General features: G+C 46.9%; 1 protein-coding gene across 1 annotated transcript in view; it reads right to left on the bottom strand.

The window, feature by feature from the left end:
* Positions 1–20,601, bottom strand: part of LOC138521314 (leucine-rich repeat-containing protein 37A-like) — a 1,201,733-nt gene that overhangs the window by 783,654 nt on the left and 397,478 nt on the right. Inside the window, exon 5 of the mRNA XM_069634057.1 lies at positions 7,511–7,591. Within this exon, the coding sequence (XP_069490158.1) occupies positions 7,511–7,591 (81 nt within the window). The remainder of the gene's footprint in view (positions 1–7,510; positions 7,592–20,601) is intronic.

The raw sequence follows: 20,601 nt of genomic DNA, 5'->3' as shown, positions 1-20,601 counted from the left end.
GAGGTTGATAATCTCCTAGGTCTACAGTGCAAAGATCAAACAGCAGGCTTCCTCCAAATACACTGGAGTTTTTTCTTAGAAGTAGTCAAAATAAAGGTATACTCCTTGATGATGGGGAGGCACTTTGATATGGAGCATCCCCGGATGAGTCTGCTCCACATTAAACGTCCTTCTGACATCAAACACTTCCCAGTTATTATCAGCTCAACGAAATCGATCAAGAACACACATGCTGAATTGGTGCTACGCTTGGTCATCAAATATGTGTGACAAAGTAGAGAACCTTAGAAACCCAGGGGGGTATAGCAGGAAGTCAGTAGAAAGGAAAGTTAGAGGTCTTTGCTACCAAGGCTTTTACTTTAGGCTGATCTTTGTCCGACCTACCTGAAGAGAGACCATGAAAGCCATGAAAGGGGACAGTGAGGATGGAGATCACGATAGAGTCCCTTTAAGGTGACACCTGTGCTCTTTTAAATCTTTTATTGAACCTTGTTCGCCATGAGAGATACCGTCTTCAGAAGGTTCTTGTACATATCTGTTGCAGACTAGTTTAAACTAAGGCAATCTTGGTCCCTCTCCCTCAGACTTTTATGAGCCATTTCACTTTACTGAGGGCATTCATCAATGGCTATTGCGGAGCAAAAACAGGCAGTTAAAGTGCACAGCAGCATTCTTTGTGCTGCTGTTACATTACATTGAACAGCAGAGCCATGACTAGAGGGCAGAGGGAAAAGTTTACCTCAAAATAAAACCATTGGAAAAGGTGATTTCAAATGATTTAACAGATTAAATATGTTGAATGGCACTAGAAAAGGTGCCCCATAAAAAACAGATGAGTAGAAAGAATAGTTTTGTGAAGCTAGATATCCTCTGTACAAGTGAAGAAAAATAATCTTGAGATGATTTCCTGACCGCAGTGCAGGAGCCGACTCCTTGTTTGGGAGGACTCTGTTGCGAATCATGTGTAATACAGTGTTATTTGAATTGAAGGTGTTCCGCAACCTGTTCAGCTAGCAAAGGGTGTTCTGGGATTTGCTCTGGGATTTCCTCAACCAGAGGAGAGGAGTACCCCTGTGTGAGCCTGACGTCGGAGGAGCAGGAGCAGTGCCCCCGCTCCACAGCTGAGCCTGGGGACTCATCTGGAGAAAGGTAGGCCTCATGCCTGATTTGCCACCCATGCTTAGAGCAACATCATTATTGCCCAACCTTTTCGGGAATTACTTGACAATTCTTCATCTGAGCCTGCGATCCACCGAAATTGCCTTTTAGGCATACATTCATCCCAAAAACGCTGCTTTATCCACAAGCCTGCGGAGACACCTTTGAAACGCACGAGGTGTTCCCAGCTTAAAATGGCCGACTGCTTCTTCATTGCTGCAGTCTGACCCAGATTGCCTACAAATTCTCCAGGCTCGCCACGATTGGCCAGCCACCCTTTATCAGGACCAAACACGCGCCAGCAGGAGAACGCCGGCCCACCCACTAAGGATCCACACAGCAAGGATTATTTCATGTCCTGAGCCTCTCCAGAGTTGACAGAGGCCAGGGCCAGAAACTCTGTCCGTATGCCCGAGCCCCGCCTACCAGATGCTGCTCCCCATTTCCATCTGGTAAGAAGTCCTGAACACTCCTTACAGCTAATATGGAAACTGCATTTGGTTCACTAGCCCACCCTCCGTGGTCCGAAGTCCACACCTAAGGTAATTACATAAACTTTCTGGTCACTCACCAGCTCCGGCCTCATTGTGCCTGCTTTAACTGCCCCATTTAGCAATGCATGCCTTAGGTTGTGTACCACACGTGTATTACTGAACCTATTTTACCCACAGTCATTACTTGCCAACCGTTATTGACCTATTGTCGCTGCCACAATATGCGCGATATTACTGTCTGCTCAATTAGGTGTAACGGTTGCATCGTGGCCTCACTGCCCACTGTTTAGTAAACCGCGCTTCGCAGCCTACTATTTATTATGCGCTGCGTGCATTTGTCTAGACAAGGGTAAAACGGTACACTAACGTACAGTTGCTGTCCTCTGCCCTTCTATGTGCGCAGTGATCAGCCTGTTGGCCTGGCATACTGTTGAAGCGGAAATCCAAGCACTTAGCATACCATATGGTACATTTCATGCTTCCAAACTCCTAATCTCCTCACTTATTTTCTCCCGCCTCTTCTACTGGGCCTCTCTTCTCTTTGGACTCCCTGTCTCTCACCTGACTCCCCTAAAATCCATCTACCACTCCTCTATCCATACTCTATGCCTTCTCGGCCCTCAAGACTCTATTTCTACCTCACTCTCTCAACTCAACTGGCTCCCCTTCCACTCACAATTGAAATTTCAATTCCTCTGCCTTGTCTACAAATCTCTCCATGACCTCGCACCCCCTATCTTTCCTCCCTCCTCTCATTTTACTCTCCCTCCCGCTCTCTCCGCTCAGCTGACCTCTACCTACTCACTGTACCCCCAGCCCCTTGTGCCTCCTCACGCTTCCGCTCCTTCCAACTTTTGGCCCCCCTCCACTGGAACTCCCTACCTCTCTCTATCCGCTCCACCCCCACCTACCCATCTTTCCGCTCCTCCCTGAAAGCCCTTCTTCCCCACTCCCCGTCCCTGCCTCTCCTTCCCTACCTCTCTCCACCCTCAAACCCCAGCCCCCTTCCCTTCCCCTCCCTCCTTCCCCCTCCTCCCGATGACCTCATATTGGATGCTCTAACCACCTAAGGGCGTCGGAGGTCACCTGGGGGCTCCCTCACTTCCCCTCCCTCCTTCCCCCCCCTCCTTTTGAGTAAATTGTTCTACATACTGTACCACTGGTTTGTTTCAAGTTTGTAAATATGCTTCTTTCATTATTGTACCTTGTTGTTTTTCTGTAAAGCGCTGTGGAGTAAAGTGCTATATAAACTCAATAAGCATAAACATATGGTACGTGCTTTGCTCTTAGACACACTAGCGACACCAATCCTCCTCAATACGCGCTTTCGCTCTAACTCTGTACTGCGCACTATACCCCCGCCCTATCTCCTAACAATGCCTATGCATAGCACCACCTCCCTCCTGGTACCTTGTCTCTAACCACCATGATCATGACTACCTACACATTAGTAAGCCGCGTGGCCGCCTTCCTTACTTAGTTGCAGTAGCAAATGCCCTCAGCCCAAACACTTGTCAACAATTGAAGTGTTCTTGTGCCTGTCCCCCACTGCATGTGAATGTCTTACTCATTGCCAATCACTGCCCCACCACCTGAACTGCACGCCACTTGAATTGTTGTATGTGCTCACTTGCCCACCATGAATCCAGTGAAAATCGTTATGCATTGTTACTCACTGTTATACCTGTACACCAGTTGAATTGTACCCTGTGCCTGCTTGCCCATTGCGAATCCAGTGAACACTGTTAAGCATTGTCACTCACTGTTATACCTGCACGCCATTAGAATTGTACTTTGTGCCTGCTTGCCCATTGCCTGTAAACGCCCTTACTCACTGCTATGCATTGCTCCTCTACCTCAAACTCACTGTCACATGCTCTGCTTTTAGCAGCTTTTGCGCCCTTTGTGCAAGTTCAGCCTACGCTCCCCACAAATATTGATTAATCAGCCACTCACTACCCAACCAACTTAAGCCACATCCCAACAGCCAATAACTTGAGCCCGTCTGCCTGGCGGCTACCTCAACAGTTGTGATCCAACCCAGCCGCGACCCCACAGCCACGCACACAAACGCAGGTACCACCCCAGTGCCTTTGTCCCCTAACACAGCAATACTACTGCCCCCCAACCTGGCCACACCCTCCTACACTCTGGTCAACGAAGCCCAACCCACTATGATAGCCTTCTTATCCGCTGTTATGTTCCCTTTTTGCATTATTCACAATTCCATACCCTGTTCTGAAAGGGCTTTTATCAAACACAACAAAGTACTTGCCAGACTGGCCTGCCAGCGCCACCACCCCATCCCATGCCCCACCACTTTCCTACCCACCATCTCCCCATTTCCCATCCCTGATGAACAAAGACCACTCAAACTGATAACCAACATAGCCAACAAAACTACCACTAACTCTGAGTTCACCCCCACACCCATTCTGAGTTCTACTAAACCCCCTTCCGCCGAAGAGACTACCAACAAAGCTACACCCATCCTGGGTATCGCCAGACTCAACAGACTCAATTCACTGACCAAATACCCCCAACCAACCAATTCTATTATCTCCAGCAAAGCCGTTTCCACCAAAACAAACACTACACCCACCACCCACCGCCAAACCACTCAAAACCACCAAAGCCACATTACATACACTTCAACCAGTCAACACCCCCCCCCCCAGACCCTCCACTAAACCTCAAAGGTGCACTCATCAATGCACGCTCACTTGGCGCACATGCTATCGAAATCCACAACCTCATCATTGACCAACAACTAGACATCTTAGTAGTCACCGAACCTTGGCTACTCCCGGCTTCAGGCCCACTGCTAGCACTCGCCCTCCCCCCAGCATTCCCCATACTCAGGACTGACAGGACCAACTCCCAGGGAAACGGAATGGCCCTAACAGCGAAAACCGCTCTGCAAATTAGAGCCTGCCCCAGTGACGAAACACAAGGATACAAACTCCTCTTAGCCAAATACACCTCTAACCCCAAAACAACCACCAACTTCTTGGTCATTTATAGAGCACCGAACAAAAAGACGCACAGGATATAGATATCCCGCTATTGCTCATCCCCTATATCAAACCAAATACCAAATGCATTATACTAGGAGACTTAAATCTAGGCTACAATGACCCCCTTGCTCATGCAGCCATGTCATTCCACGCAGCCATGCAAGAGATGAGCTTTTCACAACTAGTCAATGCTCCCACCGATGATAAAGGCAGAATACTGGACTGGGTCTTAGCTCTCAATGCACACATTTCTATCGACTCTATCCTGCCTAGTGACTGGTCTGACCACCACATCATCAGCTTCACCCTTCACCTCTGAAACTATGACTATGAAACTAGAAACATCAAAAAACTCACAGCGGACAACCTCTCTCCTGTCCTTAGAGAAGCACTTGCTTCCGCCACCCTGGAAAGCAACAACCCTACCAACCTGGCAGATTGCTACCACAAATGCCTCTCTTGCACCATTGATTCACTAGCTCCCATTACAACAAAAACTCGTACAACAGATAAACGCACTAGCTTCTGGTTCAACGAGGAACTAGTCTCCCTGAGGCGTACCAAAAGAGCACTAGAGCACCTAAACAAAAAAACCAACACCTTAGACTGAGCGACAGCATTTAATGATGCCAACAATATCTACAAAAAAGCAATAATATCACACAAAGCTAACGCCCTCAATCTGCGGATCACCAATGCCTCTTCCGATTCCAAGGAGCTCTTCTCCATACTCAGAGAACTAGAGAATCCCTGTCAAGACACATCACCCGTCAGCGCGAGCAAAACCTGGTGTACTACAATCCAAGAAGCTCTAGCGTCCAAAATAATCTTCCTACAAAAGAAAATCACCAACAAAAAACGAATCCTTGCAGGTAAAACCTCTCCCACCATCCTAGAGTATCATTCAATTGCCAATCCTAGCGAACCATTCTATTGTACCCCTGTCTCACAAAAGACTGTACTAGACACCATAGCCAAACTTAAAGCATCGAACTGTAAAGAAGACCAATTCCCTCCCCACTTAGTAAAAGTCTGTGCCCCCACACTTACCCCGATTATCACAGAATTTGTCAATGCCTCCTTCATCTCCAATACAGTCCCCGCCAGCATTGAAAAAGCATGGGTGACTCCCCTCCTGAATAATCCAACACTAGACCCCTCCATCCCCACTAACTATCGACCAATAACAACAGTCCCTTTCCTGTTGAAAATAATAGACAAAATAGCATACACCCAAATCCAAAACCACCTAGAACAACACCAACTACTAGGCCACCGACAATCAGGATTTCACCCAAACCACAGCACTGAAACGGCACTCCTGGACCTGAAAATACAAATGGATGCCACCAGGGAATCAGGCAAACTCTGTCTCTTAGTGCTGCTAGATCTATCCACGGCATGCGACTTAGTTGACCATGACAAACTCTGTGCCACTCTGTCCAACAACTTCAACTTTTCCAACTATGCCACCAAATGGGTCAAATCCTTCTTAGCCGACAGGACATCAAGAGTCTCCATTGGCAAAGAGTCGGCGGACCCCATACCAGTCCCCATAGGCGTTCCCCAAGGGTCTAACATATTCCCCACCTTTTACAATGCCTATACAAAATTGCTATTCGCAGCCCTAGATGCCATGGGTGTCATCTACACTAATTTTGCAGATGACACCCAGATCCTCATCCCCCTATCGGTAAACCACAAGCAGGATTCACTACTCATCAACCAAATTTACACCCTAATTCAAAATTGGATGGCCCACAACAGCCTCTGCCTCAATGATGAAAAACAGAGCTACTCATAGTCGAATCCTCTGCAAGAATTAACTCTCTCCAACCTGCTTATGTTTCATTCATCATTGACGGCACCACAATTCCAATACTCAAGCACGTCAAAACCCTTTGTGTCTACCTAGATGCCAACCTAACCATGACAAAACAAGTAAACGCCCTTTCCTCAGCCACTTCCTACACAGCTAAGCTTATCTCCCTTAGCCGCAAATTCCTCACACCAAAAAACGGCATCACCGTAGTGAGAGCCCTCATACTATCGAAGCTTAACTACTGTAATGTACCCCTCCTAGGCACGTCCAACACCAACTTGACCAAACTCCAATTTATGCAGAACAAAGCCCTTCGAGCTGCACTAGGCATAAAGAAGTCTGAGCACATCTCCAACACCAGAAGAAACAACCACTGGTTACCCATTAAGAATCGTATTTAAAACATTATGCATTACACATAAATGCATCGCCAACACAGCCCCGAAATACCTTAACAATACAGTCACGAAAAAACTCTTCACCAGACCCCTTAGATCCAGCAACAACTCAACCTAGAAATCCCACGATTCAAAAGCTTGAGAGCGGGAGGCAGCAGCTTCAAAGTGCTAGCCCCAAACACTGGAATGCCCTCCCGACTAACATCAAGAAGGAAGTCACCCACCAGCAATTCAAAAAAATCACTGAAAACCTGGCTATTCAAACAATTCTAACCTACCCAGATAGCCCATCCGAACATCCCAACTATGGGCAATGTTACCTGATTCTCTGTGTACTGTATTTTGTTTCCCTTCTCCTTACCTCCCTCATTTATAATGTAAAGATTGCAATAACAAACTGTCTGTAACTACGCCGTGAGCGTACAACAAATGTAATAAATAAATAAAATAAAATAGATACGCTCAGCCGATGAATTACTATGAACATCCCATCGTAAAGGATGCTAGTTTCTTCAAAAATGATTTAATCTAGAGTCAATGAGACTGAAAAACCATAAATAACCCAAAAACATGACACTAGGATATAGTTACCATTTCAGAGCAAATGTCTAAAGCACTTACAGTACAGCCAAAAACTGCATTCCATGCCAGGCATCAAACGTTCCATTGACAAGTTTTGTTAATCTATTATCAGCAAGGTTTCTGTGAGGAAAAATAAAATATAGATGAAAGACGTTTGAAAATAAAAGCAGCAATTTACAGATTTATCTAAAGGTATATTTGTATTCAGCACAGAAAAACATATATTTCTTGGCATATTTCATAGGTCAGTCAGAGTTCCCCCAGTCATCCCTTGAACATCTGACCAAATACTCTGCATACACCCTTTCAAGGAAATGTCTAATGAATGTCCCATCGGAAATTCATCCCATGAGGAATGTGAGAAATTGCCTCGGTCTAACACCATCTGAGAGTTGCAGTGCTGGAGGAAGAAACACAATAAGGAAGGGAAAGGGAAATTGCTCGCTCTCGCCCCCTTAACAAGTCAATAAGCAGAGTGCCTGGTGTGCTCAAGCCCCAAGTGGATCACAGAACAAAGTCAGACGAGAAACAGGCATCAACAAGGAAAACTTAGACTGAGCGTTCTGCATCAAGATGCTTAGAGCAAGCTTGCACATTTACTGACAGACGAGACAGGCAGAATATATGACCGTCCAAATGCTATAATACCTGTACCTGATCGCAAGATGGCAGGCAGGTCTTTTGAGCCCTCAGGCCTTGGGGGCTGGTGCACAGAACGAATTCAAGTATTACAGAAACTACAAAACCTGAACACAAGTGCAAACATTGGGTATGCACATGGGGACAAGAAGGAACCATTTAGCCTGCACCAATCTCATAACTAAGCTAATAGTGTACAGGCCACCAATCAAAACTCTCATTGAACAATTAGCACACAAGCCAACATATAAAAACAGCAGAAACTACCATACTGTCTGAGTTAGAAGAGCGTTTCAGGGGCAGGCGTGGCAAGGCGGTGGACTGACAAGACGGTCTGCCGTGAGCTCCCGGGAGAGTGTCACTGTGGGCCAGTTAACCGCGCCCAATGCCCGCAACGTGGCTCAGTAGCCGAGGAACCAGCACATGAAGGCTCTGTGAAGCTGACAATGGGTGAACAGCAACAAACAAAGCCGATGTGAACCAGTGAAGCGGAGACCCGCCAGTGTCGGCTTTGGCGCCCGGACTCCGTCTTGCCACCTGCTGGGGACTCAGGAGGTTGCGGGGCCATGCTGGGTGGCGGGCGTGAGCCTTTGATGTGATACTGTCGGAGGCGAGGAGCAGCGAAGCGAACGCCGGAGCGTTGTTGTGGAAGTGGATCAATGCGTACCCACTGCAGGGTACATGAGCTGAGGACGCCGGGGAGACGTGGAAGGTCAGGACAGAGCAGGGCGGGCGGACCGCCATGAAATCACCACCCTGCCCCATAACCATCAGGAGCACACCAATCTGTGTGAGGGGGCCGCAGACAGCACTGGGGGTCGTGGCTTTTCACTCTGCAAGAGGAGTGCGGCCAGCAGTGAAGGCTGCCGAGAGGTGAGAGCAGCTCCTTCATTCCCTCTGCTGAGACACGCCTGACTGATGAGTAGAACAGTGGAGCCTAGAGGGACAGGTGCCCCAGTATAAATAATCTCGGCCTGAAGTCCCTGAGGTGGGGCTAGGCACCAGGAACTGAGGCGCGGCACCTGAGTCTACACTGCAGGAGACAGCGTGGGGCTAGAGTTGCACAGACAGCTTTGGCTGAAATTGCCCTGAAGCACTGGTGGTGGAAGCACCCCCAAAAGGGAGACCCCTCACTTGTGACCCTACCACGGGTGTGGCTCCTCCAGACAACCAACAAGGGGGTCTCCCTGCCATCTGGAGCCCTGAGGCCGATTTGAGAGTTGGTCCGGAGGGGAAGCAGGTCAGCCAAGGTACACCTGCCCGTAGCCCGCCCGGTAAAGCCTAAAGTGGTCGGAGGTGAGCAGTTAGGCCCCCGCCCAGTGCAGGAATGGCCAAGACCCCCACAAATCCAAAGCAGGGAGATATAAAGGCCATGTTAACAATGCAGGACCCCAGGGAGAAACACGTGGTGTCCGCAACTGTGCAGGTCCATGCGCCAGAGACGGTCGGGGACCGTGAAGATGGACTGGCCACCAAATCAGACCCGAAGCTCCTGTTGGCGGACTACAAACAAGAAATACAATGCTTGGGGGACAGACTGTTGAAGTCCATTGCGGAGCTGAATGACCATGTGCGGTCAGCGAAAAAGGGGTTAGATGACCTGGAGACAGCGCATTGTGAGCACGAGCAAGAGAAATAGGAAACTCCAGCAGCGGCTTCTCACAGTAGAGGACCAAGTGGAGCAAATTTGGCTCTGCCAAGAGGACATAGAGAACCGCTCCTGACGTAACAAAGTCTGCATCTGGGGGATCCCCCTCCGGATGAAGGACCAGGAGCTGGAGCAGTATGTCCGATTGATGGGTTGTTTTTTTCTTTTTCTTGGTTACTAACATTTTTGGGAAAGGGGGATTTTTCCTTATTAAGGGGAATGGCAAAGCTACTAACTTGGCCTGGCGCTCGGCAGAGTCACATTCTTTCTACTGAGCAGCAACAAGTTTTCCCTCTGTCGGGGCCAAGATTATGGGATATTTCCGTTCCCCGCACCCTGTCACACCCACCCGTAGCCCTCATGCATAACACTGACGCAACTGGGGACACCCCCAATCTCACCTGCTTCACTCTGAACGTGCAGGGGTTTAATTCCCCAATTAAACACAAGGCTGTCCTTCAGAGGCTAGTGACGCTTCCTCCCGACATTATGTGTCTCCAGGAAACTCACTTGCTCCTGGAGGACGAGCCGCACCTGACCCACAAACTTTACTCTAAATTATTTTTTGCCACGACTGGTACTAAGACGAGAGGGGTGGCCATCCTAGTTAAGAAGGTGCTTCCACTCAGGGTTTCGGGAGTGTTGCAGGACCCGGGAGGGAGGTTCTTCGCTCTGAATAGTAAATTGGGGGCTCAAAGTTTGTCCATGGTTTCACTATATGCCCTGAACTTGATCCAGGAGGCCTTCTTCGATGCACTAACTAAATCTGGAATTGGTTTCTCTGAAGGTAAACTAGTCATAGTCGGGGACTTCATCTGTATGGTGGACCCGACCAAAGATAAAACCCTACCCCCGACAAGTGCAGATAAACGCAATTTTCGGTTCCTGACACAGTTATTGAGGGACCTCTCAGTGATAGAAACCTGGAGATTTTTCCATTCAGAGGAACGGGATTATACATTCTACTCTACGGTGCACCAGGGACATTCTAGGCTGGATATGGTGATGGTCTCCAGGTCTCTTATCCCGACGGTTACAAAATACAATATCCTCCCGAGGGTCCTTTCTGACCATGCCTATCTGGAAATTGGCATTCAGGCAGGCCAGTAGCACAAGATATGGTGCTTTAATGATTTAGTTTTAAAAGACATAGCTATGAAAGCACACATCTACGAAACCTTCGGTAACTATTTTGCTGAAAACGACACAGGAACACGTGTAGTCTGGGACACAGCTAAGGCGGTCCACTGAAGCGCTATAATTATCCACTCGCCGGTGTACACTAAAGCCTGGAAAGCTAGGGAGGAAGAATTGGAGAGTGAGGTCCGCCAGCTGGAGGTCAATCACAAACGGGTAAACTCGCACAGATCCCTGAAAGAATTGCGTGCTGCGCAGAAATTGTTGGAAGTTCACCTTACAGATAAGTTGGAACAGGCTTTACTCTCTGACCATCAGTACTATAACATAAGAGGCAACAAAATCAATAGGCTTTTGGCAGAGAAACTTCTCAAACGTGCTCAGCGCAATTTTATTCCAGTCCTGATGGATAGCGATGGTAGGAGAGTCACCCAAGAGGCGGCCAAATTAGCGCTTATGGAAAGCTATTTTAGGGAAAGAGGGGCCAGGATTCCAAGGATGGAGGGCCGGAAAATGCGCTACATAACCCAGGCGGGCTCCTGCAGCTGTGGGCCGAGGATAGAGAAGCGCTTGAATCAGAAATAACTGAGCAGGAAGTCCTGAGAGCTATTTGGAGCCTCCCTTCCTCTGAAGGCTCCGGGGGCCTGGCGGTTTCTCAGCTCAATTTGTTAAAACGTTTGTGCCAGTGGTGGTCCCCAATTAACTAAACTGTTCAATAGCTTTTTAAGGTGGGGGGCAGTCTGAGACACCATGGCAGAATCCACTACCACACTCATTCTGAAGCCCGCTAAGGATGGAGCGGATCGCTCAGCGTGAAGGCCAATAGCGCTCTTAAACGTTGATGCAAAAATCTATGGTAAAATCCTAGCCTGTAGGATGACCAAGGTTCTCCCCAAGCTGATTGATCGGGACCAAACGGCTTCATGTGGGGTGTTGCACGCATGACAACATCCGCAGAGTCGTAGATGTAATAGCTGCTAAAAAGGAAGTCTCGGAGCGTTTTTGTACTGCTGTCCCTATACGCCCGCAAGGCCTTTGATAGTATTGACTGGACCTACTTGGAGGGGGTTCTGCGAAGTTGTAACTTTGGCCCAAACTTTATCCAGTTTGTCATGGCCAACTACAAAGCTCCTAAAACAAGGGTAAATGTCAATGGTCAGTTATCCTCGCCCCTCATTTTCGCCCTGTTGATGGAGCCGCTGGCTCAGCACATCCACGACAATCAGCTGATCCCCGGGGTAACCTTAGGAGGAAACACACACAAAATGGCACTATATGCCGGCGACGTGCTGTGCTTCCTGTCTGACCCCCTCAGGTCCCTGCCCGAACTTGCAAGGGCCCTAGATGAATTTGGGGAGGTGTCCAGTTTTCGGGTCAACAAAGATAAATCCTTGGGCCTAAACATCACAGAGACCCATGAAACCTGCACATGCTCGGGGTAAGCTCTGGCTGCCGCTGGACGACAGACAGACTGCTATTTCTGGGAGTCTCGATCACTGCCACCTTCGATTTACCTGCAGGCGCTAACGTCCCAGGCCTGATAAAAGATGCTAGGGACCAACTGGCACGGTGCGATTAACAAGAAATCTCTTGGCTGGGCTACATTCAGGCTGCAAAGTTCACCCTGTTCCCGAAACTCCTATACTTTTTCCAAGCACTACCCATAAAAATGCGAGCGAGGGATCTCGAGGGGCTCATCACTAGGTTCATTTGGGCGGGTAGGCGTCCAGGGGTTCCGAAGAATGTCCTATTAAAAGCCTCGAATATGGTAGGGTTGGGTATCCCGTCCGTGCGAAATTACTTCCTGCCTGCCAAATAGGATTGGTATTGGATTGGCCACCAGATATGCAGGCCTCAGGGTGGAGAAATATCAAAAAAGCAGAATTGGCAACCCCACTGCATGAGCTTCCATTCCTCTTGACAGAGGCCAGAAGTCGGGGTGGGGAGGTCTTGCCCATGACCGGTGACACCCTGGCACACTGGGACAAAGCTTGCCGGCTCCTGGGGATCCCAAGAGGACTGGGCCCTCTCACACCGGTTACACGTAATCCACATTTTTCACTGGGCATGGGCAGGGGGCTTTCGCAGCGTGGGAGAGGGACACACAGCTAAAAATCCGATATCTTTTCAAAGAGGGGGAACCACTGAAATTCAGCCAATGCAAGTCCAAATTTGACCTGCGCTAAACCGAGCGATTCAGTCACATCCAGCTAAGACACTGAATTACAACCCGGCAACCAGGAGGGCGGCTGCCCGTACCCCTAAAGGGATCGAACTCACAGCGGTAGAAAGAAAGAGGTCAGGGAGGGTTTCACGCTAATATAGGCTCCTAGTGAACCCGGAGAATGGCAGCAAACATCCCTATATGATCAAGTGGGAGTAAGACATTGGGTGGGAAATCTCTGAGGAGTTGTGGACTAAGATTTGGCGGTAAACACATACAAGCTTGAGGTGCACACAAGTTAAAGAGGGGGCTGTTGTATAGTGTCTTCAATGGAACATGGAACTGCAGAGTGGAACCTGAACCTCCACCATGTCATGCAGAATGTTTAGTAGTAATAGAAGGTTTTCCATTAAGTGAGAAGTCAGTTAGATGTTGTTAGTGTTATGGAGGATATGCTGGGGGTCTTAAGGATTGTACTTATAAGAATAAACAAGATATTCTTCTACAACTAAGCCGTGTGAGCAGCTTTATTACATTGGCAACGAGGATTGACCGCCACCATCCAGCATCCAGCTCTGAGCAGTGAGTTTAATGGATCATTGGAGACTCCCCTGCTGGGAATTGTCGTTGAGCACCGGAGCAGAAATTACATATGCTACTGAAGTTTGGAGTGTATTTTACTGGTGAGTCGTGGAGCACTGCAGCAGGAAGCTGGGCAGAGCTGCTACCATCCGTGAAAAGGATCGTTAACACCCGATTCTATCGGATGAAGAGAGCGGGCTGGGCGATCATTGTGTATTGAGGTGGGGCACATAGGAGTTTCTAAAGTGCATCTCATCCGTGCTGAAATAGGTGCTGGGAGCTGCATAGAAGATTAGACCGACATACATTGTTTATTTTTTAGCGCCCGGACATGCAGAGCGTTACCTGGCAACAGACTGGAGCGGACGTCAACAAATAGCGGGAGGCATTGGAACTGCTGAAGCGCACAGTGTATCTGCGTACAGCAAGTAAAATGTTCTCTATCGGTGGATGAAAGAATAACACGTTACCCACGCAATCACGTGTTACTGATCTAAAGTGACGTGGTGAGGAAACACGGACCCAAAGCTGAGCGCTATAGTGTAGTTAGGCAACGGCAAACACAAGCCGGAAGACAATACGGAGGTGCTATCAATGCTACTGAGGACCAAGCATTATTTCGGATAGTTTTTTTTTGTTTTGTCTACACGCAAGAGTGAAGAAGAACATTGTGACTAGCAGTTAGATGTTCTACATTGAAGAGTGTAGGAGTAGACAGCACGAGTGCGCCTAGGGCCTACGGGAAGGGCGCACGTGCTGCAGCAAGTTTTTTTTTTTCTCTTCATTTATAGCCACCAAGACAAGGCTTTTAAGGTAAACACTTCAAGCCAAATATTTCCACACTTGCTAATATTGCGGTAAGTGCATTTGGCAGAGTGCACATTGCATGCAGATGGCTGTAGCAGGAGTCCCAGGACCACCAGTATTTTTGGCAATTCAAGGGGCCACAAAGATCTAATGGGCAGCATGGAAAAAGGAGTTTCTCCATTATAAAAAGGCTGCCTGTGGTAACTCTATTTCAGCGGAAAGAAGAGTTTCATTATTGATGCACTTCTTAGGATTTGAAGGGCAGCGGATCTATGAGACACTTCCTGATATTCCTGAGATAGATTTGGAAAGTGGATCTAATGAAATGGATATAGCACTTCTGAAACTAGACCGCCACTTTGAAGTCAAAACCAGCATTGTGTTAGAAAGGTATAACTTTGGGACAAGACAGCAACAGGAGGGTGAGGCGGTTGAAAAGTACATAACTGCACTACTACAGTCGGCTACAAATTGTAAATTTGGAGAAAGCTTGGACGAACACATAAGGGATCAGTTTATGATCTATGGATGCAACAATAAGATTAGGGAAGAGATATGGTTGAAAGATTACCCAAATCTTGATGAGGTAATTTTGATAGCTAAGAGAGTCGAACACACAATGGCATGTGTTGCCAAATTGGGTATGAAGGATAATTTGATAGGATCTACCAAAATAATGAGAGTGAGAGATGGGAATAGAGACTTTAAGAAAATAAAGAAGAAAAGTGGGAGAGTGGGTAATGAAAGTGGGTTTGATAATATGGAAGGGAAGTCCGAAAAGTCAAAAACATATAAGAGTGAGGAGAGGCTCTGTTTCAGATGTGGAAGTGCGTCACATTTTGCAAGTTCCCCAGCATGCCCAGGGAGAAAGGTGACATGCAACAAATGTAAACGGTGGGGGCATTTTGCCAATTGTTGAAAAACTATTCTATACATAGAGAGAAGAACGTTTTATATGTGTTAGATGAGAAGCACCAGTCATCTGGGTAGGAGGATGTTGAAATTGTCACAGTGAATATGGTGATGTGCGGTGAGGAAGACGCATGCGACAGTCCATATGCAAATAAATGGGTTAATGGTAAGAAAGTGAACATGATGGCAGATTCTGGAGCAAAATTATCTTTAAAGTCACGAGAAATGTATGAAAACCTTGTTGGAGGGAATGTTAAGGATTTGTTGCCATCAGATAAAAGACCAGGTGGATATAATTTAGGCAAAATAGATGTCATAGGATATTTCATGGCCACAAGGGAAGGTGTAAGTCACAAAGAGTGGGGAAACGTTACTAGGATGGAGGGAACATAAAGGTTTGCACATAAGATTGGATCCTAATACAGTAGAACAAGTGCTACATTTAAGTGATGATATGCAAATAGTTCAGGAGAACTCCAAAGTATTTTCATAGAAAATAGGATGTGTGAGTGGCATGCTTCAAAAAATAGTTCTGAAGGAAGGGAGTAAGCCAATTGTTGCGAAGTTGCACCCTGTTCCCATGGTACTAAAAGATAGAGTGAGAGTAGAACCTCAGAAATTGAAAGAATCTGGTATAACTGAGCAGGCGAGAAGCTCAGAATGGGTGTCTCCCATCGTGATAGTAAAAAAGAGCAGTGGGGAATTGAGATTATGTGTTGACTTGAGAGAATTAAATCAATGTGCTGTTGCTGAGAGACATCCCATACCGAACATGTCTGAGATGTTAGCCAGGGTTGGGAAAGCAAAAATCTTTCCCAAGTTATATATGTCATCAGCGTACATCAAATCAGATTAGATGAAGAATTCAAGAAACTCACTGCCTTTATTACCCATGAAGGGTTATATTAATATTGTAGAATGCCATTTGGGTTGGTATCAGCTTCCTCAGTATTTCAAAAAGTGACGGACAAGCTACTGAAAGGTCTTCCTGGGGTGTGTTGCTTTCAAGTCGACATACTTGTGTGTGATAATGATCAGGAAAGTCATGATGTTAATCTTAGGAGAGTGGTGAAGATATTTGGTGAGAGAGGAGTGACACTGAGGGTGGAGAAGTGTATGTTTGGTAAAGAGGTTATTGAGTATTTAGGTCATGAAATATCAGGAGAGGGTTTGAAACCAAGGAAAGATATGGTAGGTGGAATTAAGAAAGTCAGGTCTCCGGGAAGGAGAGCTGAGTTAAGATCTTTCCTCTTTATGGTGGAATTCTACCAGAAATGTGTTGGAGGGTTTGCTGATAAAGTGGTGAGAATGAGGAATCTGTTAAAAAGGGAGTAAAATTCATTTGGGACATGGAATGCGAGAAGGAATTTCAAATGATAAAGAGAGAAATAGATATGGCCAAGGCTCTCACGATGTTTGGCACAAAGAGAAGGAAGCGTGATATCGGTGGTTGACAGTGATTATGGTATAGGAGCAATGCTGTCACAGGTGGGAGAAGACAACAATGAGTTTATTGTCACGCATGCGTCCAGCATGCTGAGAGGGTCTGAGAGGAATTATTGGATTGTGTTGGAGAATGCAGCCCTGGCCTGCCATTGGGCGGTAGAGAAATTCAAGAATTTTGTTTGGGGAGCTGAATTTGTGATTAGAACTGACCATAAGCCTCTTAAAGATATTTTTGAGAGGAAAGGATTGGAAAAAGTATCGAGGAGAGTAGCATGTTGAGTTGCGAGGATGCAGGAACATAAATTCAGTATGCAAGTGGTGTCTGGAAGAGAGAATGTTTTTGCAGATCATGTTTCCAGATTAGTTGTGAATTAACAGGAGATAGTGAAAGGAAAGGTGAAATCATTACAGATACTGTGTTTGCGAATCATGAAGGCCAAATTACCAGGGAAGAGTGGTTAAGAGTTTTGAGAGATGAACATTTTATGAGGACAATGCAATTCATGCAAGGACGATGGCCTGAAAAGAGATTGTTAAGTGGAAAGGAAAGAGCTTTGTGGGAGTGAGAATGGAATTAATCGTACAAGGAGGTCTCTTATATAAATATGATAGGGCGGTAGTGCCGAAGGTTTTGAGGATGAGGTTGGTGGAAGCAGCCCATGAGGGGCACACAGGTATATCAAAGGCCAATGGAGTTTTAAGAAACGATTATTACTGGTGGCCAGCATTTGATAGAGATGTAGAGAGGATGATTGGAAGATGTATTGAGTGTAAGACATCAGGTAAGAATGTGATGGCGAAGGGACAGCCCCTGGTGAAAGTGAGTGACCCTGTCAAAGTGTGGAGCGGATTGGATGTGTTGGGCCCCGTGGACATGGGGCGAGGACAAGGTAGTTCTATGTTGGTATTGGTAAACACATACAAGCTTGAGGTGCACACAAGTTAAAGAGGGGGCTGTTGTATAGTGTCTTCAATGGAACATGGAAATGCAGAGTGGAACCTGAACCTCCACCATGTCATGCAGAATGTTTAGTAGTGATAAAATGTTTTCCATTAAGTGAGAAGTCAGTTAGATGTTGATAGTGTTATGGAGGATGGGCTGGGGGTCTTAAGGATAGCACTTATAAGAATAAACAAGATATTATTCTACAACTAAGCCGTGTGAGCAGCTTTATCACAGGGGCCATTAAGCTCTGCTACAGGTGGAACCTCACGCAGGCAAGGCTTCATTGCATATCCGCAGAAGTGCCCGATCGGTGCTAGCATGGGTGTGGGAGGTGGAGAATATGCTACATGTGTGGTGGTCTTGCCCCATTATAGCTGTATACTGGAACCCAGCTTCCCCTAGACCCCTTGGTAGTTTTTCTCTGGGACGCTCCAGAGGAAGGCTCTTATCTGCTCACATGCCCTCATGCCTCACTGATATCTCAGTTACTCCTAGCGGTGAAAATCATTAGAGCCCTTTTCTGGAAGTCCTAGGAGGTATCCTCCCCCCTGGCCTATTGGTGGACCAAGGTATGGGAGATGTTGGCCATGGAAAAATTTGTGGCACTTCTGTCTAATTCTATCCACAAGTACATGCAGACATGGTCCTCGTTCCTTGAATATGTCATAGATAGGGAGGCCCATTTGTTTCGGCCTCGTCTTATGCAGAACTTGTGCTTTTTCTGAACAACTTGTTCGGGGACGCTTGGGGCCCTGGGAGCGAGCGTCGGGGGCTTCAAGGGGAAAGTGGCATGGAATCAGTAGGTGGACTGAAGGCCTTGCCCTGGACATTGGGCTTCTACGTGGCTGCAGGGCTTGTTCATACCCTATGCTGGGGACTAATGACTGAAAACCCAAGAGGCCGAAGCGTAAGTCTGTTTTATGGTAATCACCAATGGATCCCTTTGATGTGTTTATTTTTTTTAATTATTATTTTGGGCTTGTGGGAGGGGATTTTGGGGGGTCCAAAGAAAGTTGTCTCAAGCTTGTCTATCGTTGGCATTTGTTAAATTGCCCTGAGTTGTTTTGTGACTGAAAAGTTAAATAAAGCTTATGAAATAATACATTTAAAAAAGATCAGCATTCCAGAAAGCTAGTGTTGCAGCAGGCAGAAAAGCAGGAAAGACAGTCAGGGAAAATGGGAGGTGGACATGTAAATAAGGCCACACTGTAGAGTGGCTAGGACAAAGCGGCCACATCATTAGAGGGTTAAGGCTTGTAGTAGAGGCCAGTGCAAGGATCCTGCTGGGTCTGTGATTCAGATGCTGACAAGAGCCAGACAATAATGAATCGATGATCAAGTGAGCAAGCCTGCTGGGGATTCCAACCCTAACCTTGGTGGCAGGTGCCATGAAATCAGAGCTAAAAGGAGATTTTGTACCATTGAGAACCAATGGCAAGTCCGTGGCTCAAGCCCAGCAGGATGGCCCTAGGCTGAGGGGCTATCATTAATAAAGCCTGAAAAGGTCCCATGTAGTTGGAAGGGGGAGAAATTCCTATCCCGAGACCTTTAGGGCAAGAGGAGGACACTACATGGGCTTCCCCCAGTAAGAGTGCCAGGAGACTCCTAAGGCAAGAGGGGGAAACTAAAAGGGCAAGAGTAGTGAGCGAAACTGCTTTGTCCCTGTAAGAGTATGTCACAAGACTTCTTAAGCCCAGTGGACTGCACATTGCTGGGATCATGTGCCAAATACCAACTAAAGATTTGTGCAGGGGTGCTTAAAACTACTCTAAGACTGAACGTATTGAATGAAACTTTCCTGAGTGCAAACATCTCATAAGTTTGTGGATTAGAATGGGTATTGGACAATACACTACATTTGATGTACTCCTCTTTTCTGAAACAGAATCTCCGCTTCTGTGCTATTTGCCAAGCTTAGAGGTGTTTCCCTAACCCATCTTTGTGGAGAGAGAAACAGTTGTTGAACTCTGTGTGTTCTGTGGTGGCCACATTGTGATAAATAATTTAGTTCCTCTCTGTCTGCAACTGGGCTCATCTGAGGCTGGCTTTTGGGGGATTAAGCACCAAGATATTGTCTGACGTCTCGTGAAGCTACTCTGCCTATAGGTGAGGAACAGCTGCAAAGCAGGTGATGCTATGAGCAGACACTAGTCCCAGAGGAAAAACACGATGATGGTGGGTGGGCCTCTTTGGAACAATCTGAGGTTCATAAGGTTGTCAGTCTTTTTAAGCAGGAAAACACAAATCATGACGGATCTCGAGAAGTCTTGAACTGGGTGTGGGGGGGAGTTGCAGGGAAGGGCACAAAGAGAAGTATGAGGGAAGGACAAACAGCAACAGATGGCAGGAGAGAGCAGGAGTGAAGCAGGAGAAAGCAAGAGCAACAGGTCAGCAAGGCAAGATGAGGATAAGAAGAAACAGGTACTACTTCCAGCACTGAACACAATGAGTCTATGTTTTAGCATTTTGATTTAGTTTGCAATTCCTTTTTTCCGTCATGAGCCAGAAGCTGAAGTTGTGTCAAAAGACTGCACATTACCACTATCTTATCTTGTAAGTTGTATTCATATCTAGTACCAGGACAGCTCAGAAAAAGCAAATCCTTGAACTTCATACTGACAAGCCTCATCGTCCCATAAACTCCATCCAGCTCTGCCATAGAGATCAGTGCCTCCTTGGGCCTTTCATGACATTATGCCTAGGTTTCCAGTATGCAACTGAGGAAACATTCGATGAAGGGGGTGTACATATGAGATGCAGGTTCCCAGGTCCTGCTGTAGGGTGCATAACCCTTCAGTCAACAAGATACTGCAGGGCACCACATCAATAGTGAGAGTCACAGATCTGAG

Source organism: Ambystoma mexicanum, chromosome 13, assembly GCF_040938575.1.
Source record: "Ambystoma mexicanum isolate Mex_15411 chromosome 13, UKY_AmexF1_1, whole genome shotgun sequence".
Taxonomy (NCBI): domain Eukaryota; kingdom Metazoa; phylum Chordata; class Amphibia; order Caudata; family Ambystomatidae; genus Ambystoma; species Ambystoma mexicanum.
This window is presented reverse-complemented; position numbering and strand designations above follow the sequence as displayed.